At 38.3% G+C, this 20,784-nt stretch overlaps 1 protein-coding gene across 1 annotated transcript in view; it reads right to left on the bottom strand.

Moving 5' to 3' along the window:
- LOC114480777 (GTPase IMAP family member 2-like) overlaps nucleotides 1–15,642 on the bottom strand; it is a 39,065-nt gene extending 23,423 nt beyond the window's left edge. Inside the window, exons 1-2 of the mRNA XM_028475194.1 lie at nucleotides 15,328–15,642; nucleotides 508–591 (exon numbers count right to left, since the gene is read on the bottom strand). Of these exons, the coding sequence (XP_028330995.1) occupies nucleotides 508–591; nucleotides 15,328–15,349 (106 nt within the window). The 5' untranslated portion in view covers nucleotides 15,350–15,642. The remainder of the gene's footprint in view (nucleotides 1–507; nucleotides 592–15,327) is intronic.
- Between the last annotated feature and the right edge of the window lie 5,142 nt (nucleotides 15,643–20,784).

The raw sequence follows: 20,784 nt of genomic DNA, 5'->3' as shown, positions 1-20,784 counted from the left end.
CCAGATTCTCTACAGTGTAGAGCAGCTCCTTCAGCTGGTAGGAGTTGCTCCTGTATTTTTCTTCTGGGTTGTTGTTCTTCCAGTATCTGGAATCAAACACGTGACAGCGGTCGTCACACTTTCTCACCAGATTCTTCAGCTTCTGATTCTGATCCACAAAATCCTGAATGGTCGTCCCTTCAGGAAGCTGGTCTCCATGAGTGAAGATGATCACAGAATATTTCAGCACTTCTTCAGAGAAGTACTGAAATATTCTGGTGACGACCATCTCCTCCAGTTCACTGTAAGTCTCCACTTTAAGCACAATGAGAAAAGCATGAGCCCCAGGAGAACACTCTACAATAGACCTGATTATCTCAGACTTTAGCTCCTCTTCAGACATCCTTATGTCAAATAAACCAGGCGTGTCAACCAGAGTCAGTTGTGTGTCCAACACTTCCATTGTTGCAGATTTACACGCATCTGTTCCAGATCCTGAAGTGTGATCAGGATCAAACCATTTCTCACCAAACAAAGTGTTTCCCAGGCTACTTTTCCCAGATCCAGTTTTTCCAACCAAAACGATCCTACGTTCAGGTAAACTTGGAGAGTCTGAAAGTAGAAAATAAGAGACGAGGACTTTTAAAGTTTTCTGTTTTTATTAACTTGATTTTCAAAAATACATAAATAAAAAGTTTAAATGTATTAATTGTGGTGTTACTTAATATTCTATGAACTGATCCTTCAGGACAACAATGTCGTCACAGGTTTTTCATAATATTTGACATAAAAATTAAAAAAGACAAAAACAAACAGGGGAAAATGTAATTCCAGTAAAATTTAGGCAAAAACTATTTAGGATAACAATTAAAATATCGTTTCAAATGTAAAAACATTTTGGAAATTTATTGTACATTTTTTTTGCCTTTGATCTAAAATGAAAACTGATTATTGTATAAAAACAAAGGATTAAAAGCATCATTATAAATGTGTAACTTCTGTTGTCATAACTTACCTTGTAGAAGCATGTATGCCATCCTGTAGAAAATGTTGATTTCTGTTTGAGTTTCTTTCTCTGATTTGTAGAAAAACTTCTTTGTCTGATTGTCTGGAAGGTTCTCACACTCAGTAAAAACCACACTGATGTGTGTTTGTGAAAAGGAAAGTTTCAAATGAAACAGTTTGTCCTGTAGGCTGAACTAAATACTGAACCTAACAACACATAAATAGGAGTGGCAGATACCAACTCACATGACCTGCTGTTACATTAACCCTTCATATCATGGACTTACTTCACTTTAAATAATAAAAACTACTTCACAGTCCACCAACCACATGTTTGTAACAAATGTAAATACAGAACAGAGAGATTAATTTATTACTGTGACCTTTGACCTGTAGTTGAAATATTAAATTATTCTATTGTAGATTTATTGTTGATATTTAGATATTCATCAACCAGTTTGAATCTTAAAAAAATCCCCTTTTTCAATATTTATCTTTATTATTGTTATAAACCAATTTTTCTTTTAAATAAAATTGTGTTAAATGATGTTAAAAACCCAGACCAAAGGATCTCAGCAGTTAAGAGGGATGAGGGTCCGGAGTCTGTATTATACACTACACCAACACTTCACTAAGGAGGAGTTTGTCACCATCAGTCACCTTAAAAGTTGAGCTGTTCCATCTCTCTTTCCCAGGAATAAATTTATCACACCACTGAAGAGGGAGTCAGCCTTCCAGAAGGCTCAGGAACGGTAGCTCGTCCTCTCACAACAAGCTAGCTATGCTAAAGCTGCTACAGCACATCCACCCACCGGTAAATAAGACAAACATATCAGAATGTTAAAATATCATTCAAAATCTCTTTAAACATTCCAAATATTTTAGCAGGCTAAATTAGGATTTCTTTATTACAGTGTTTATATTTCATATGTTTTAGATAGCAGTTAGTTCACGAAGCTACTTTTTTCTTATCTTGATAGCTGTGAATACATTCTTCATGAAAGAACTTATACTCCTTATTAAGTTTATTTGTTCGGGTAATCGCAGCTGCGATTGCCACTGCATCAGCGAAATAAAATCAGGCAAGTTGAGCAACGCAGTTGGAAAAACAAGAGCCATTTTCCTTTAGACCAGCAATAACAGGAAGTTACTAGGCACCAGGAGGCGCTACTTCCGGTTGTCATGAAAAAGGTCTATTGAGTAGGACCACCGTTGTTTCGCCACAGCACCAACTAGAGGCTGGATGTCTGGGACCCCTTGGTTTAGGACCGTGATAATTTCACCACAATTCTTTTTGAAAATTGATATGTATAAACACATATGATAATGCAATCAACATTCAGTTATTTACCTTATACATAACTCTAAAACCTGCCAAATATGTGTTGTGTCCAATTATAAGCTAAGCAAGCTGGTCACTGGTTATTTGTTTGTTATACTGTTAGAACTGTTATTGTATGTGTATATATATATATATATATATATATATATATATATATATATATATATATATATTAAAAAAAAATATATATATTTTTTTTTTCACTAACAATGTAGTTATTAATCAGTTCACCAAACAAAGTCATTATTTAATAAGCTGATTAAAGCATAAAGGTAACACACTAAAACACACTATTGCACAACTGACTGAGCAGATACATTTGATATGATTTTATATAAATCATCATTTATTATTAAAGCACTACGCCAGGTGCAATGTTATTGCGTGGGGCGCTAATTATTTTGACGCTTTAATGACAAAACATTTCTGACCGTTGCATGAACACCTCCCACATTTAGCATAAATTTGCAATTTTTAATTAACCACCAATTTTTTTCACATTTTTGGAGTCGGAGCACACAGAGGAATTTATTTACTAAATATGAACTTTTTCTTCTGAGAAAGGATACGATACTTCAACAACAAACTATCATTTACCATCTGACTGTGGCTCTGAGGTAATCATCTACTCCTTTTTTATTCGCTGGCTCAACTGGAAAGCTAAGTAGCAAGCTAACTAGCTACAATTAGCAAGCTAACTAGCAGAAGAATGCCTTTTTCCACAACAGAATACAGCAGTCTTCTCCAAAAGATTACTTAACTGGACACTACAATGCGAGGGATACAAGTAAACATTGAGGTTAATGGACACTGTGGATATGATAACAATACAACTGTGCCACTGTTTCAAAACAGCAGAGTGGATAAAGCTAACTCACTACCAGCCCATGTTAACAAAACTATCAGACCTAAGGAGGATCCTGTTCCCATTGATCAGCCAACAGGTGTGAGTCCTCCCTGGAATACTCTTGGAGCTAAGCCTAAAAGAAAGTTTTATCCACTTCAAAGGCTAATGGGCCGAGCAAAGCGCCCTGATATCAATAATGAGACGGACTGGCCTGCGCTTCCTTCACAGACTGCAGCCTTAACATCAACTCCCTTGTCTGCTCAGGCACAAAAGTGGACATCTGTTAAAGGCAGGAGTATCACCAAGTCACAAACCCAGTTTCATGTGGAACTGTAACATCTGTTCCCCCTACTTCTGTGTGTTTACATAAAAGGTACATAAATGACAACACAAGTGCACAGTTTATGGAAGCCATAGCAATGACACCAACATTGAGTGCTGAGACAGTTGATGATCGTCTGGATGAGTTTAATACAAAAGTCTGTAATGTCATAGATGTGGCGGCTCCAATCAAAACTAAGAGAAAACCAAACACACAGAAAACACCTTGGAGGAGCACTGGGATAATACAGAATTAGAAAGCTGACTGTAGAAAAGCTGAGCGTAAATGGAGATCAACAAAACTCCAAATTCATCGAGAACTGTACAAAATAGGTCTGTGCTTCAATGACGGCTTGTTCAAAGCAAGGCAGCAATACTTTTCTGAAATTATTGCTAAAAATGTTAACAACTCTCACACATTGTTTTCTGTAATTGAAAAGCTCACAACCCCCGCAAATCAGATAGCCCCTGAATTACTGTCAGCTGGAAAATGCAATAAATTTTCTGTATATTTCAATGAAAAAATAAAATCAATAAGGTCAAACATCAGAACAAACCAGCAAAATAACAAAAAGCTTGAACAGTTTCAACCACTGAGGGATGAGTCAACTACAATGTTAAAGTTTATTACAGTGAACCTAAAAACAATAGAGGAAACTGTTCAGCAGCTGAATTCATCAACGTGTTGCCTTAACACAATACCCTCAAACTTGTTTAAAACTGTTGTAAAGTAAATTGTCACTGATTTGTGTCAGATAATTAACTCATTCCAATCAGGCACCGTACCAAAATCTTTTTTGAGCGCTCCATGGTGCACTCCGGTTTGGACGACTGTGGCAACAAGACAGAGGGGTTCTCGAGATATTTCTATAATCGCGGGAGAACACAGTTAAATGTATGTGTTATAAACACGATAAACAGTTAAACAGGTCAGTGTTCCTAACGAAGGAGAACAAGAAGGTTGGACTCTCTGGATTTGTCACAGACACATTTTTTAGCAACAGCCAACAGAGAAGAGATAAAACTGCACCAGAAAAAACATGAACTAAATCAAAGTTGCTGCAGTTTACAGTGCAGTTACAGTATGAGAGGAAGCAACACCGTGAATGCGAAATGTTTGTTTTCACACATTATGACGTTTTGGTGATGTAGTTACTTGAAATATAATCTGAAATGTTTTATTTTGAAAAGTAACCAGATATTTTATTGCGGAGTACGTGCTTAACTTGCAGACACGCTGTGCAGCGGGCCTGGTGGAAACTAACACATAGACTAAAGTGGAAACCTATCAGTTCCGGTGCCGCAACGGAAACGTAACGCAGCGGAGCCGCATCCAGTGAAAATTGGGGGTTATGGGTCTACAGATCACCTGCGGTGTCCTCTATGTCGGGATGACATTTAGTTGCAATAAAAAAAATATATATATGTAGAAGATTTTCCTTTACAAATATACAATCAAAAAATGCTACATGTTGAACTAGACTACTGTAAAGGTATACACATGGAGGATAGAGATGAGAAATGTCCAAAAAACACAAAGAAATCAATAAAAATAAATAATATTTATTACATGATAAGGCTACTTTACATGATACTTCAAGAAAAACCACATTAAAATAGTTATAAAAAGATATCCAAAAGAAATATTCAGTGATAGATTAAACAAACATTCTAAAAAGCCTTGTGCCAAAAACAATCTTGCAATACCATTATATGTCAGCCCTGCTGTCACTTTGTAACAGGACCTTATTGTACATACTCCCACTAAGTAACTAACGATTATTCTAAATATAGTCATATATATAATATAATATAGTATTGTAATGTGTTACAGGTGATCTCACAGGCTCTGGTTTCATCACAATAGTGACTGCACAAAAGTCTGGCATCTTCACTCAGCAATTTCCTGTAGGAATCATAATGTAAGATGTTATTAACAAATTAAACTGGTGGTCTCTGCTTTAAACAACTATATGCTGCATGTTTACGTTGTTTTTGAAGAGAAAAGCTGCAATTTTAACATGTTCAAACATCCAGAATTGTAGCCACGTTAATAACGTTTGTTAAAAGTCAAACAGGAAATCCGTCAGAATTTCAGCGAGATAAGAATATTTAGTTTTGTACAGATCATCACCTTCCCTCAGGTTCCACAGACTCCACCAGAGAACAACCTGAGTTAAGATGGCCGTCGGTGATGACGTTAAAAATTCCGCCGTAAGGCATCTAGCCTTTATTATATGATATATCTATGGTAGCAGCTAGCGTGGACAGCTAGCACGGACACTTGAACAGTACTAAGTGCAACGTGCTAAGAGCGTGTCGTGTCTGACAAATGAACAAACACTGGATAATTATTATTTTCTGAAGAAGTGAAAAAGCAACAAGTTCAATGTCAGAAAAGTGTTCTTACAGTTTATGATGTGCTAACTTATAGCACTACATATGACGTTTTATTTCATTAATATTTTATATTGTTTGGAGAATGACAAAAGTACACATCAATATGACACGTCGCCCTTAGGACTAAAGTCTCAAATACTATGTCTGCATCTGTTCAAGTCTGTTAAAAACAATAAATGACTTTATAAAGACACTTTGTTAAATATCAATGTTTTGATCTGCCACAATAATGTGATTTAAATGAAAATACCTCAAGTTGAGGGCATTTCTCAGCTCTGTCCCATTAGTGTGTGAATGTAAACAGGTGAATGAGCAGATAATGTGAAGCTTTAGGACCACTTTGGTAATATTATTAGCACTATGGAAATTAAGTTAATTTGCTATTTTACATGAACCCCAACCATAGCCTCGTAATAAACTGTAATTCCATCCACAAGGTCAGCAACATTACCTGTATGAGTCCTAAGTGAGTTTGAGTTGATCATTTTAAACTACTGGTAGTTTGTTACAACAACAAACATTCATTTCGGGGAAACGTTCTCGATTCTTGCAAACTGCTTGGTTTGGTAAAGCAGAATGGAGAGGATGTTAGAGTGTCAACCACAAAGTTTGTTTTGTGAACATTCAGATTGAAAGTGAAACTAAATTCAGGTGTTTTTGAAATTCCTCTCCTTGGTTTGGTCTTTGTTATTCATACAGCAACATATGTGTTTGTTTCCATCAGAGAATGGATTCCTCTGAATCATTAAAGCCTGCAGTGTTTATGGAGAGTTTGCTGACTTTATGTCTCTAATGTACGTGGTCTCCTCTCAGAGGATCCAGGTTGATAGAGATGAGGGATCTGTGAGTCCTGACTCAGAACAAAGATTTGACTCTACTGATAGATGATCCTGGTAAAGTCTAACACTCACCACAGCACAGAGAAATAAAATAAACCTTTCTCTACGACTCATTAAGATCTATCAATGATCTGTGTATGTGAGCTTTCTGTAACCACTGCATTAATCTAACAGTAATAACACATGAATTATTAAACTGTAGAATGCAGAAACACACACGCAGTTTAGCAGCAAATAGATGTACGTAACAGAATGTCAATGATTTCATATAATATCAGAGTTAAATGAGTATTTATTTTCTAATCTATAGCTGAATAGCTGAAGATAAAAAATATTGTATAACTTTTGAAATGTTTGTTTTAATGTTTAAAAAAAATCTAAATATTGTAGTTTAATAAAATCTTAGGTATCTTTTTAATTTAGGCTACTGAAAGTAAAGTGTGATAGGCAAATACACTTTATTTACAAACAACTGCATATGATGATGACGTACAGTCGTTAGGATTAGTATCTAGGTTGGTTGGAGAAATTGTGAAATAATTGATAAACAACAAAGTATTGTGGGTCAGAAAATGTGATAAACGTACCAACCCTACAGGAAGTGGGTTACACTTACACCCTGCGTGTAAGTCTCTTCCCTCTCTGCTCACCTATTGTCACGGTGTGCCAGCCATTTCACCACCTCACATTTTTAAACTTTTTTAGCCCTGTACTGGCCTTCTGTTTTTCTCTGTCACTCATCCACTGCAGACAATATATGGCTCCACTCACCTCTCCGTCTGGCTGCCACAGCTGCACTCGCCTCGCTGAGAAGATCGCAGAGTTGGAACATCGTATATCCACATTGCATCGGATCCGTAAAGCCGAGCAGCAAATGGACACAGTCATCTTTGGTCCCGGACAACCAGGGTCTCCGTCTTCTACCGGTTCTGCGCCGTCCGTCGTTTCAGCCACTGGGCCCGCTTCTCCTCCGGACACCACCGCTCCTGGTCCGACTGGAGTCCACTTGCTGCCGCCTCCAAATCCCGATGACACCTGGACTCGGCTCGGGGTCAAACCCAAGTCCATCTCCACTCCACGTGACCATCCGCCGTGGTTCCTGGTCCCCCACAGCAGGAGAAACACACGTCCGTCTCACACACCGCATCACAAAATCCAGCTCGATAACAGATTTGATGTCTTTAATCTATCGGAATTCCCTTTTCCTGCTGCGTCATCCACTGTGCAGTCCGAATCCCCTCCTTGGATCTCTCCTTCAGTAATTCCTGAGCATTCCTCTCCCTCTGTGGCTCACCGCCTTTCTGTTCCTCAGTTCACTCCTCCCGCTCTTCTCCTCCCGCTCTTCTCCTCCGGTCTCACCGTCACCGTCGATATCTCCTACTCCTCCGTCACCCATCCCGGCAAACCCCACTTCACCCACTTTTTCTCCAACTACTCTAATTGTGGGCGACTCCATTACACGAAACATCCGCTTCTTCAATGCAGTGACACAGTGTTTTCCTGGCGCCACCGTCCCTGTCGTCCTCGATAAACTTCCCAGTCTTCTTCATTCACTACCAACGTCTGTCTATAGAATCATCGTCCATGTCGGCTGCGTTGATGCATCCAGTCGGCAGTTAGAAATCACCAAAGCACACTTTACCAAACTCCTTCACTATCTCTCCACCTGTGGTAAATCCATATTCATCAGTGGCCCACTCTCCCCACTGCAAAATGGGAATTTTCAGCCGCATTCTCTGCCTCCATACCTGGCTCCAGAGAACCTGCAGAGCTCAAAATGTGGGCTACATTGACAATTTTAATCTCTTCTGGGGTCGAAAATCTTCTTTTAATCCTGATGGTTTTCACCTTAATAAACTGGGCAGTAGTATTTTAACAGCCAATCTTCAGCACGCCGTCCAGCATTTCCCACATGATTGACTATTTACAAAACACACACCGTCTCCTTCACCTTACTCTACTTTGCCCCACCTCCTGCCACAAATCCCCCTACAGGCTCACATTTGTCCCATTAAGTCCATAATCACAGCCAGGCCCCCTAAACCCTACAAAAATTACACTAAACGTATGAAACGGCCCAATCCCATCCTCCGTCCACTCCCTCGTTCCTCACAGCCACCCTCAACGCTGAAAATACTGAAACTGGCTCTCCTTAACACCCGTTCACTTAACAATAAAGCACTCATCCTACATGAATTAATAACTGACAATAACCTGGACTTTCTCTGCATCACTGAAACCTGGCATAAACCTCTAGACTTTCTCACTAACCCAAGCCACTCTCCCTGGTTACACTTACATTGAACAGCCCCGTCTCACTGGCCAGGGCGGTAGCGTAGCCTCAGTCCATAAAAAAGCCCTCAACATCAGCACCATATCCACAACATCCTTTCAGTCATTCGAACTCATCACCTTCAAACTCCCTGGTCCTTCCCCCCTCGCCATTGCAGTCATTTACCGCCCTCCGAAACCCAACCCATCTTTTTTCCCCAATTTTTCTGATTTTATCACACAGCTCTCACCCATCTCACCTTCCATTCTCCTCCTCGGCGATTTCAACTTCCATGTGGACAACATCAACTGCCTCCATACCTCTGAATTCCTTGCTCTACTGGACTGCCACAACTTCACTCAGCAAGTCAACTTCCCCACACACACCCATGGCCACACCCTAGATTTAGTCTGCTCCATCGGTCTCACCATCCAGCAACTTTCCAGTACTGACCTCAGCATCTCCGATCATCTGGCTATCACCATGGACCTCCACCTCCCCACCCTCCCCCCCCAAGGACAAGCAAACCATTTGTTTTAGAAACCTGAAATCCATCTCTCCTCATGATTTTTCCACTTCTCTGCCTCCCCCCCCGCTCTCTGACGACCCCACGGACCTTGTTAATCATTACAATAATTGCCTCTCCTCCTGCCTCGACAAACTTGCCCCCTCCAAAACCAAAACAGTCTCATTTACCCACAAACGCCAACTTGAACGTCTCCACAAAAAAACGGTTTAACAGTCCATCTCTGAGCCTACTCCAATCACTTTCAACTATATAAAACTGCCCTCAACACCACCCGCTCTGACTACTACTCTAACCTTATGCACAACAGTTCCAATAACAAAAAGACTCTCTTCTCTACCGTCAACAAACTCCTCAAACCGTGTGACAACATTTCCCACTCATTTAACACAGACAAATGCAACTCCTTCCTATCATTCTTCCAATCAAAAATTAATACCCTCTACAGTTCCTTAAATATTTCTCTCACCCCCACCCACTCCTCACCTGCCTCCGCCCCTCTTACCACTCGTTCGCTCTCCAAATTCACACCTGTCCACCCAGTTGAACTGTTAAAAATCCTCTCCACCATGAAAACCTCCACCTGCGTACTTGACCCTGTCCCATCCCCCTTTGTTAAGCACTGTTTCCCTACCATCTCCCATCTCATCTACAAAATCATCAACTCCTCCCTCACCTTTCCCTCCGTCCCTTCATCACTGAAACCGGCTGCCGTAACCCCCATCATCAAAAAACCTGGTCTCAACCCCGACATCATGAGCAACTTCCGACCCATCTCCAAACTCCCCTTCCTGTCAAAAGTCCTGGAACGTGTTGTTGCCTCACAAATCACATCCCATCTCAACAATAATCACGTTTTCGAACAATTTCAATCTGGATTTCGCACCAAACACAACACTGAAACAGCCCTCCTCAAAGTCACCAACAACCTCCTCCTCTCATCTGACTCCGGCCTACTCTCAATTCTCGTTCTTCTTGATCTCACTGCTGCTTTCGACATCATCAACCACTCCATCCTACTTTCCCGCTTAAAATCTCTCCTTAATATCACTGGCGATGCCCTCACCTGGTTACAGTCCTACCTCACTAACAGAAAACAATTTATCTTCATCAACAACTGCTCCTCCTCCACTGCCCCCCTGTCCCAAGGAGTCCCCCAGGGCTCTGTGCTTGGTCCTCTCCTCTTCACCATCTACCTCCTCCCCCTCGGTCAAATCATTCGTCGTCATGGTCTCCGTTTTCACTGTTTCACTGACGACGTCCAATTATACATCTCCGCCAAGTCTATCACCCATGAAACCCACTCCACACTTTCAAATTGATCTTAAACAGTAACAAATCAGACATATTCCTCATTGGTCCCTCACCCAAGTCTCTGACTTTCACCTCACCATTGATAACTCTACCCTGTGTCACGCCTCTCAGTGCCGTAACCTTGGAATCATTTTTGATAATAACCTTTCCTTCGACCACCACATCGAACAAATCACGAAAACCGCTTTTTTCCACCTCAAAAACATCTCTCGTCTCCGTCCTTCACTTTCCTTCCCCGCCGCTGGAACTCTAATTCACGCCTTTATCACATCCCACCTTGACTACTGCAATAGCTCCTCTTTGGTACAACCTCCACACTCCTAAATAAACTCCAATACATCCAAAACGCAGCTGCCTGCCTCCTCACCCACATCGCCCCTGTCCTCCAAAACCTCAACTGGCTCCTTGTTCCTCAGCGCATAGAAATTCAAACTCCTCCTTCTCACCTATAAAGCCCTTAATAATCAGGCCCCTCCTACCTCACAGATTTGCTCCACCCCTATACTCCCTCCTGCAGCCTCCGCTCCTCAGATGCAAACCTACTCACTGTCCCCAGGACCAAGCACAGAACCTGGGGGGACAGAGCTTTCTCTGTAGCTGCCCCCCACCCTATGGAATTCCCTACCAAGCCACATCCACAACTGCACCGACCTCCAATCCTTCAAATCATTTCTCAAAACTCACCTGTTTCACTCAGCGTTTAATGTTTAAACCACCCACTCACTTCTTTTCTCTGTTATATTTTCTTGTTGTTTTTATGCTGTAAAGTGTCTTTGAGTGTCTCGAAAAGCGCTTTTAAATAAAATGTATTATTATTATTATTATTATTATGTACAGTTTGTTTTGGTTTGTTGCTTTGAGCCTTTTTCAGATTTCCTTATTAAAGTGAACCTAGAGCATGAATTAATAAAGGCTTCATTTAAACACATTCAGAGTTCAGTGATTAAAGTTCTGTTTTGTCAAACCTCAAAACTGCTGCAGTCAAACTTCACAACAACCCAAATGTCAGAATCACAACTTTTATTTATTAGATTATAAGGCACACATGTAAAAATGTTAAATGATAAAAACATTAGTGTGTGTTTGCATCAAAATGACAAACATTCATTTTTACATTTTATTTCTTTGTTTTTTCTCTTTATTTTCTGATCAGAGACATAAAGTTAAACTATCACCAGTTAATAAAGTTGTTTTTCCCTTTTTGTTTAAAATAAACAATATACACTTTTTTATTTAATTTCATTTCACATTTCATGTAGATGCAGTCTTCTAGACTCCTAATGTATGTCTATGGCTTATAGTGACCTCTAGAGGCATCAGTGGATACAACAGGAACAATAAAAGGCATCAGAAACAGGAACATCACATGTGACACAATCAACACAAGGAAGACAGTTTATAAATGTTTGTTAGAAATTTAAATGTCATGAATTTAGATGGAGAATTAACACAGTCAATATAAATAATTTATAAAATATTGCAGCTATAGAAACCTTTTATTGCCTCTTATAGACTTAGAACATGTAGCCATTAAATGAATGTACGTAAGAACTTGAGGTCTTGGTTTTTTCAGGCTTTACCATGAAAAAAACCTTTAAAATGAATTTAAAAAACAAGAACAAAAACTCAAACTCCAAACTCTTGTATGAACACTGCGTATGCACACATATCAGTAACTCTGCTATTGGTTTAAAAGTGTGGAGAAAATGTAAGAAGCCATATGATTGGCTGAAAGCAAACACACTTGATTGGCTGATGAATCTGTCAATCACTTTTATCAGCCAATGGTGACGTTCATTGACCCGTGACGTCAGGGCAGTCTCATAATTCACCACATTTCAAGGAAACTTCAAAGGAAACATCAAAGTGATCAGCGGATACCTCTAGTTCAGTAATAATCAATAACTTATAACTGGAACCTGCTGCTGTCACAAACTTTAACAACAAACTCAAATCTCAGTGATCACAACTTATTTTATTTACAGTATTTAGAACACACACATGTAAATACAGATGAGTAAAACATGTTTCATTCTCTCTCATCTTTAAATGACAAGAAAAGTTGATTTACTGGATGTAATTTTACATCAAAGTTACAAAAGTTAGATTTGATACAGATTTAATTTCCATAGATTTAACAAATACAAATAAAACCCACAACCTCACGCACTCACGTCTGCTTTAATTTCCCCTCAAACATCTTCACAAGATAATAATATAATTTGATCTTTACAAACACAAATCAGAGATACATGTAGAAATAATGATCTTAGATAATATATATTCACAGAAACATTTTAAAAACATGATTGTTTCATTATCTGTGGCCGTAAGAATGAATACATGATAACATTAGTTGGAGTGAAATGTTTGTGTTTATCTGTGAGAAGAAACAGATGCAACAAAACAAAATCACATTCCCTTAGAATTATAATAAATCTGATACACTTCCATTAATGATTAAACATTATTTACATTATGTATTAAGTATTTATTAATAACAAATAGTTATTGAATATTCACTGGTTTCTATTATTTTCCCACACTAAACATAAAACATAAAATAAGTAAAGATTTCACTTCAAAAGTAATTTCAGAGGCAAAAAATGACTTAAAGCATAAACTTCTAATAGAAGATCATATGTATTAATATTTAGTTTCCTAATCCTGAAACTGATAAATAAAGAATAAAAATTCATTTCTCAAACAAGAATATAATATGTATGTTATTCATTTTAATATCATGATATTTTATATAAAGACCACAAATATTAAAGGAGGCCTCATCTTGTACAACAGTTTATGACTTTAGAAAAAGTGCTGAATAAGGGAATCGTTCACAATATTTGTAATATTTATTATTTTTTAATCACTTCATGACCCCTGGCTTTAAAGGAGGAAACAGAATACAACTTATAGATCATTTATTTATTATGTTTTCATCTGTAACCATAAATTACATATTTTTGTGTTAAGATTTCTTGTATCCTTTTTTTCAAGGAAGATAAAAAGTGGGGATTTTCTCTTTGTCTTTCCAGTTACAGCTGAGCTTACATTACGTTACAAAGTGTTGCTGCTTCGCCAGCGACAGCATCAAAGAAAGCATGAATGTAACCGGCAATAGCAGCGGCAATGGTAGTGACAGTGCCAGTGCCATAAAGACCTCCCAGCAACGGCTCAGCACCAAAATTCACGAGGGCTATTGCTAAACTAATAATAGATTGATGTTTTGCTTTCTCTCTGATATCCTCATCTGACAAGTAACTTCCTGACTCTCTAATCTCCTCTTCATGTTTCTGTATCATCTGCTCTACTTCCTGCAGCATTTTATTGGTGTAGATGCCTCCATTGTTGCTGATCACCAGATTCTCTACAGTGTAGAGCAGCTCCTTCAGCTGGTAGGAGTTGCTCCTGTATTTTTCTTCTGGGTTGTTGTTCTTCCAGTATTTGGGATCAAAGACGTGACAGCGGTCGTCACACTTTCTCACCAGATCCTTCAGCTTCTGATTCTGATCCACAAAATCCTGAATAGTCGTCCGTTCAGGGAGCTGGTCTCCATGAGTGAAGACGATCACAGAATATTTCAGCATTTCTTCAGAGAAGTAGTAAATGATTCTAGTGATGACCTCCTCCTCATGTTTAGTGAACTTCTCCACTTTAAACACAATGAGAAAAGCATGAGCCCCAGGAGAACACTCTATGATAGATCTGATCATCTCATACTTTAGATCCTTCTCAGACTTCTTTGTGTCCAATAAACCAGGCGTGTTGATCAGAGTCAGTTGTGTGTTCATCACTTTCTTTGTTGCAGATTTACACACAGCAGTTCTAGAGCTGGGGGAAGTATCAGAATTGAACAATTCCTCACCAAACAAAGTGTTTCCCAGGCTACTTTTCCCAGATCCAATTTTTCCAACCAAAACAATCCTACGTTCAGGTAAACTTGGAGAGTCTGAAAGTAGAAAATAAGAGACGAGGATTTTTTAAGTTTTCTGTTTTTATTAACTTTTAAATGTGAACAACACTGATTGATAAACTAAACAATACAGCCCAACATCACCAAAAATATATGTAAAAAGGTTGATACCAGTGACACTTTTAAATATACTAAATGCAACATAGAAACTTATTAATTTGATTGAATTTCAAAAATACATAAATAAAAAGTTTTAAGGTATTAAATGTTTTGTTACTTATTATTCTATGAACTGATCCTTCAGGACAACAATGTATTTACAGGTTTTTAATAATATTTGACATAAAGATTAAAAAAAAGAAAAACAAACAGGGAAAAATTAATTCAAATTTAGGCAAAAACTATTTAGGATAACAATTAAAATATCATTTCAAATGTAAAAACATTTTGGAAATTTATTGTACATTTTATTTTGCCTTTGATCTAAAATGAAAACTGACTATTGTATAAAAACAAAGGATTAAAAGCATCATCATAAATGTGTAACTTCTGTTGTCATAACTTACCTTGTAGAGACATGGATGCCATCCTGTAGAAAATGTTGATTTCTGTTTGAGTTTCTTTCTCTGATTTGTAGAAAAACTTCTTTGTCTGATTGTCTGGAAGGTTCTCACACTCAGTAAAAACCACACTGATGTGTGTTTGTGAAAAGGAAAGTTTCAAATGAAACAGTTTGTCCTGTAGGCTGAACTAAATACTGAACCTAACAACACATAAATAGGAGTGGCAGATACCAACTCACATGACCTGCTGTTACATTAACCCTTCATATCATGGACATACTTCACTTTAAATAATAAAAACTACTTCACAGTCCACCAACCACATGTTTGTAACAAAAGTAAATACAGAACAGAGAGATTAATTTATTACTGTGACCTTTGACCTGTAGTTGAAATATTAAATTATTCTATTGTAGATTTATTGTTGATATTTAGATATTCATCAACCAGTTTGAATCTTAAAAAAAATCTCCTTCTTACAATATTTATCTTTATTATTGTTTCTTTTAAATAAAATAATGTAAAGTGATGTTAAAAACTCAGCTTTGATGCTCGTTCTATCCCTTCAATCACAGAGAAACACAGAGTGGAAAATGTAGGATTTACCAGAAACTACTACACAGCTGTACAATCAACTATGAAAGCTCTGATGAGAGCAGACAGTCCACACAGTCTGCTCAGCCTACGTTCAGACAGAAGATGTTTGAGGCTTAAGCCTGTGGTTACTATGGTAACTAAGGTGTTTTCTCGTTAATGAAACGGACGTTAGAACCCAGCTTAACGGAGCCAGACTCTCAGGTTAAACCTGGACTGAACTCTGAGCTGGGTTTGATGAAATACTCCTCAGGTCACCTGTCAGTAGAGATGGTGTTTTATTTAATGATCCAGGTTTAAGAGTCAAATCTTTGTTCTGAATCAGGACTCACAGATCCATTATCTCTATCAATGTGGATCCTCTGAGAGGTGACCATGTACATTAAAGACATAAAGTCAGCAAATTATTCATAAACACTACAGGATTAAATGATTCATAGGAATAATTCTTTGTTGTAAACAAACACATCTGTTGCTGTATGAAGAGAAAAGACCAAACCCAGGAGAGGAATTTTAAAAACATCTGATTTACTTTTACTTTCAGTCTGACTGTTCACAAAACAAACACTTTGTACCATAATTATCTTAAAGGTTAACAACCAAAACAATCCTGTTCATCAGGTTTACCAAACCAACCAGTTTGTAGGAATGTAAAAAAATCCATCTTTTTCAATTAATATCTTTGTTCTTGTAACAAACTAGGGTTTTTTTTTTTTTTATAAATGATGTTAATGTGTGACGTGATGATAAAACAGGACCTAATAGATGTTCCATCACTAAAGACTGAAATAGTTCAGGTAACAGACCTGGTTGGGTGGACTTACAGACTTATTATGAGGCTATGGGTGGAGTTTATGTGAATCAAATGAACAACATAAATAAGATCAAATGTTAAATATGTAGAAGGGATGGGTTACCAGGGTTACCTGTTAGTTGATCTGCTTCTGGATCACAGGAATGACTGAGTCCTCTGAGAGTCTGTTCACTATTATCTTTATTTCAGGAAAACTTGAGGCTAAATGTGGAAAATATGAGATTAACACTTGGTTAGTTAGTTTCAGTCTCTATTAACCTTTAAAATTACACAAACCCAAGAAATATATTTTAAAATTCACTGGACTTTACTTATACAAACAGTATGTACTGTAGAGATCTCATTATGTCAGGAAAACAGACAGTATTAATTATCATTGAGGTTAATGCTCAAAATAATCCTGTTTATCCAGTTTTACATTTGTTCCACCAATAGTTTATTAGAACTTTAAAAAAGTCCCTTTTTCTTCTTTAATGTTATCAAATATTATTAAAAATAAAACCTATGTAAGTGATAAATGACCACAAACGTAGTTTCAATAGTGAATACACAGATGAAGAAAACACACACACACACATTATTAGAAATGTGTTCTCAAATCTATGGAATCACAGGAGTGCCAAAATTAAAAGGAAATGCATGTGGAAATTTATAGCGAATCAATAATACAAATTTGTAAATAAAAAAATAATCAATAATAAAAATGTGGAAATATGAAGTGAATCAATAATGAAAAAATATACAAATGTAGTATATTCTTTTTACATTTTGTTTTTGCTTTTAACATTTTGTCATTGCTTTTTCTGTTTTGTCTTTGACTTTTCCATTTGCATTTTGACATTACGTTTACTTTATTACTCAAGCGTAACTTTACCATAAGGTAACAAAGCTCATAAAAAAATTAATTAAATTAATTAAATAAATAACTTCATTTGCAGTTATTTATGTAAAGTTTAGGCCCATTTCAAACAGAAAATTCAAATCAAGCTTGTTTTAATTAGTGAAGGTGACTCTACATAAGTAATGTGGTGACGTAGACGAGGAGTTTGACCTCTTGTCGATATTGATTGTTTGAAAAACAATGAAGCTAACCTAGCATCAAAAAATACCCTTTTAAATGTTTGATCAAATTACCATCAGAGCTCATAGCTTTTATATGTTCCTCATTGCTGGAACGTTTCTTGATTAATAATATCTGAACACACATAAACAAATAAATACCTTAGTTACTGCTGTCAATAATACACAAATGCTAGATGTAAATTTTCACTCTTTAAATACACTGCCATGGATTTAAATTACTACTACAGAATTTTAAATGACTTTTTATTTCCCCACACAAAGTTATGTAATGACCTAATATTAATATTCACAACTTAAGAGATACAGGGGTAGGAATATAAAACACTTTTACTAATAAGTTAATGTCAGTGCACAAACAATATAACACACATCTGGATAGTATTAAATATTCAGACTTTTCTAGAAGGTTCTCATCGTCATTATGAACACCTGCCTCTAGTAGCTCTCTGAGCTGCTGCTACATTACATGTGACAAATTAAAACAGTTTATCACGTCTAAGTTCTCAATGAAAACAAACACAGAGTGTGACTCACTTTCAGAGTCCTCCGAAGGGAACTTTAAGCTCATTTTAAAGTCAATAAACGGACTTAATGCGTGGTTTAAACACACATTTCAAACGGACAATTCAAATCACTTGTTAGTGAACGTGACTTTACGTAAACAACGTGGTGACGTAACCGGAAATTTGACCTCTTGTTACCATGGAGATTTCCTCTCTTTATTTGCACCCGTTTTAAAAACAGTCAAGCTAACGTAGCCTAGCATAGAAAATAAACGTTTGAATGGCTGGGGACGTTTCTTTAAAAAACAAAACAAAAAAAAAACAAACAAAAAAAAAAAAAAAAAACAATATTCATTACACATGTAGAAAAACAACAGTATATAAAAAGATATTTCCTCTCACAGCTGTCAATAATACAGATGTTACAAATCATTTTTCAATAATTTAATACAATTCCACAACATTAAACTACAGAAATCAGTAAAAACAAGTCAAGAAAATTTCAATTAATTTTTGTTTTGCATAATTTTTATTTATGTAATGACCAAAATAATATTCGTAATATTCACTATTACTTATATTTAGAACAAGATTTCTTTAAATTACTTTTCCCCAATTTTTGGTCAAATATTAAAAATAAAAAAAAGAAAATGGTCTGCAAATGTATTTTTGTTTTTGTAGATCACAGCATTAAAGTGAGTCAATGCAACAACTAAAATAACAAAATACACAATAAAAAAATCACATGTTTTATAGATACAGTTTGTAATAACAACATAAGGCAGATTGGTTACAGTTTGTACTGACAAACATGAAAATAAAATATATTTCTAAATTTCAGTTAAAAAAGTAAAACACCTCTAACTTTAACTGTATCACCTGTCCACTAAATAGTTTTTTCTTTGTCTACTTTAACAATATATCATTTTTTTAGCATTTGCTATTAGGCTACATTTAATTTTCTTTCAGGATAAATTACCACCTTCCATCCTTGATACAACACATTAGAGACAGAAATTGCTTTTGTTTGTTTGACTGAGTGATGGAAGAAAAAGTTGAGCTTTATTCATTCAAACAGCAGCGCCATCTAGTGATCAACTCTGTATAGTGAAGTATTTTAGTGGACATCATGTATGTCACTCATTCTGTAACCGATTAAAAATGTGTACTAATATGTTGTAAAAACATTTATTCAACTGTTAATTTAATAGGAACTAATATTTGTATCTTTAACAAAGATTTAGTCATGATTAATGAAGTGGGCTGTAATCAGGGGGTCCCTTCCTGACACAAGTCTCTACATTTATCCAGGATTGGGACCAGTACAAGGAAGACACTGGTTTGTTCCCCCCACAAGGTTGGGGTCTCAATGAACAGTTGTCTGAATAAATTAAACCATATATTATTCAAAAAGTAATATTTCTGGAATTATTACACGGAAGTCAAGGAAACTTCAAAGGAAACATCAAAGTGATCAGCAGATACCTCTAGTTCAGTAATAATCAATAACTTATAACTGGAACCTACTGCTGTCACAAACTTTAACAACAAACTCAAATCTCAGTGATCACAACTTATTTTATTTACAGTATTTAGAACACACACGGATTGGCTGGTCTCCTGGCTGGGTGCACCGGGCGCCGTGGGCGCGATTCCGGGGCGGGGGTGCCCCGGGGGCGGATCCTTGGGCTACGTGTCCGGGGAGGTGCTCTCCGGCCATCTGCCCGGGGACCGGCCGCGGCTCGTGGCGGCGCTGCGCAGCCTTGGGCGGGGCGGGGCTGGTGGCCTTGGGCCCGCTGTTGTTCGGGGTGTGCTGGCGTCGGGGGGGTGTCTCGTGCCGGTGCGTGGGTCGTCGGGGATTGCCTCCGTGGGGGGGGGGCTCTATTGGCGCCGTTGGTGTGGGGGGGCGGTTCCGGGCTGGGGGTGCTTCGGTACTCTGGCTTGCCGGTCCGTGGCTGGCGGGATGGCCCTGCTTGGCGGTGGATGGCGTCCTCTCTCGTCGGGGGGGCCGGGGCCGCCTTCCGGTGGAGAGTGTTGTATCGTGGCGCCGGGTGGGCCTGTGCTGGCCCTGGTGCGGGCATGGGCCTCCCCCCTGCTCGGCCGCTCCCCTTGGTGGCGGGGTGGCGTTGCTGCGGGCCGGCGGGCGGCAGGGGTCGCCCCCTGGGGCGCCGGGGGATGTTGTTGGTGCCTGGCTGTGCCCGGGGGTGGGGGGTGTCGCCGTGCTCCGCGGGGCCGGCGCGGTATGGGGGGTGCCGTGGGGGGGGGGTCTCCGGCTGTGCTGTTCCGGGGCCCGCAGTGCCACTTGCCCGTCTGCGCCATCTACCCTCTCGCGTGGCCCGCCACGCGGACGGGCCCGGCTCACACTGGACAGGCCTCCTACATGTTCACTTCACCCCACTCCCAGCTGGTCTGGCTCACTCACAAAATGCACCACACACCAATACCCAACCCTTGGGGGGCTGGATG

This window comes from Gouania willdenowi, chromosome 18 (assembly GCF_900634775.1).
Source record: "Gouania willdenowi chromosome 18, fGouWil2.1, whole genome shotgun sequence".
NCBI classification, from domain to species: domain Eukaryota; kingdom Metazoa; phylum Chordata; class Actinopteri; order Blenniiformes; family Gobiesocidae; genus Gouania; species Gouania willdenowi.
This window is presented reverse-complemented; position numbering and strand designations above follow the sequence as displayed.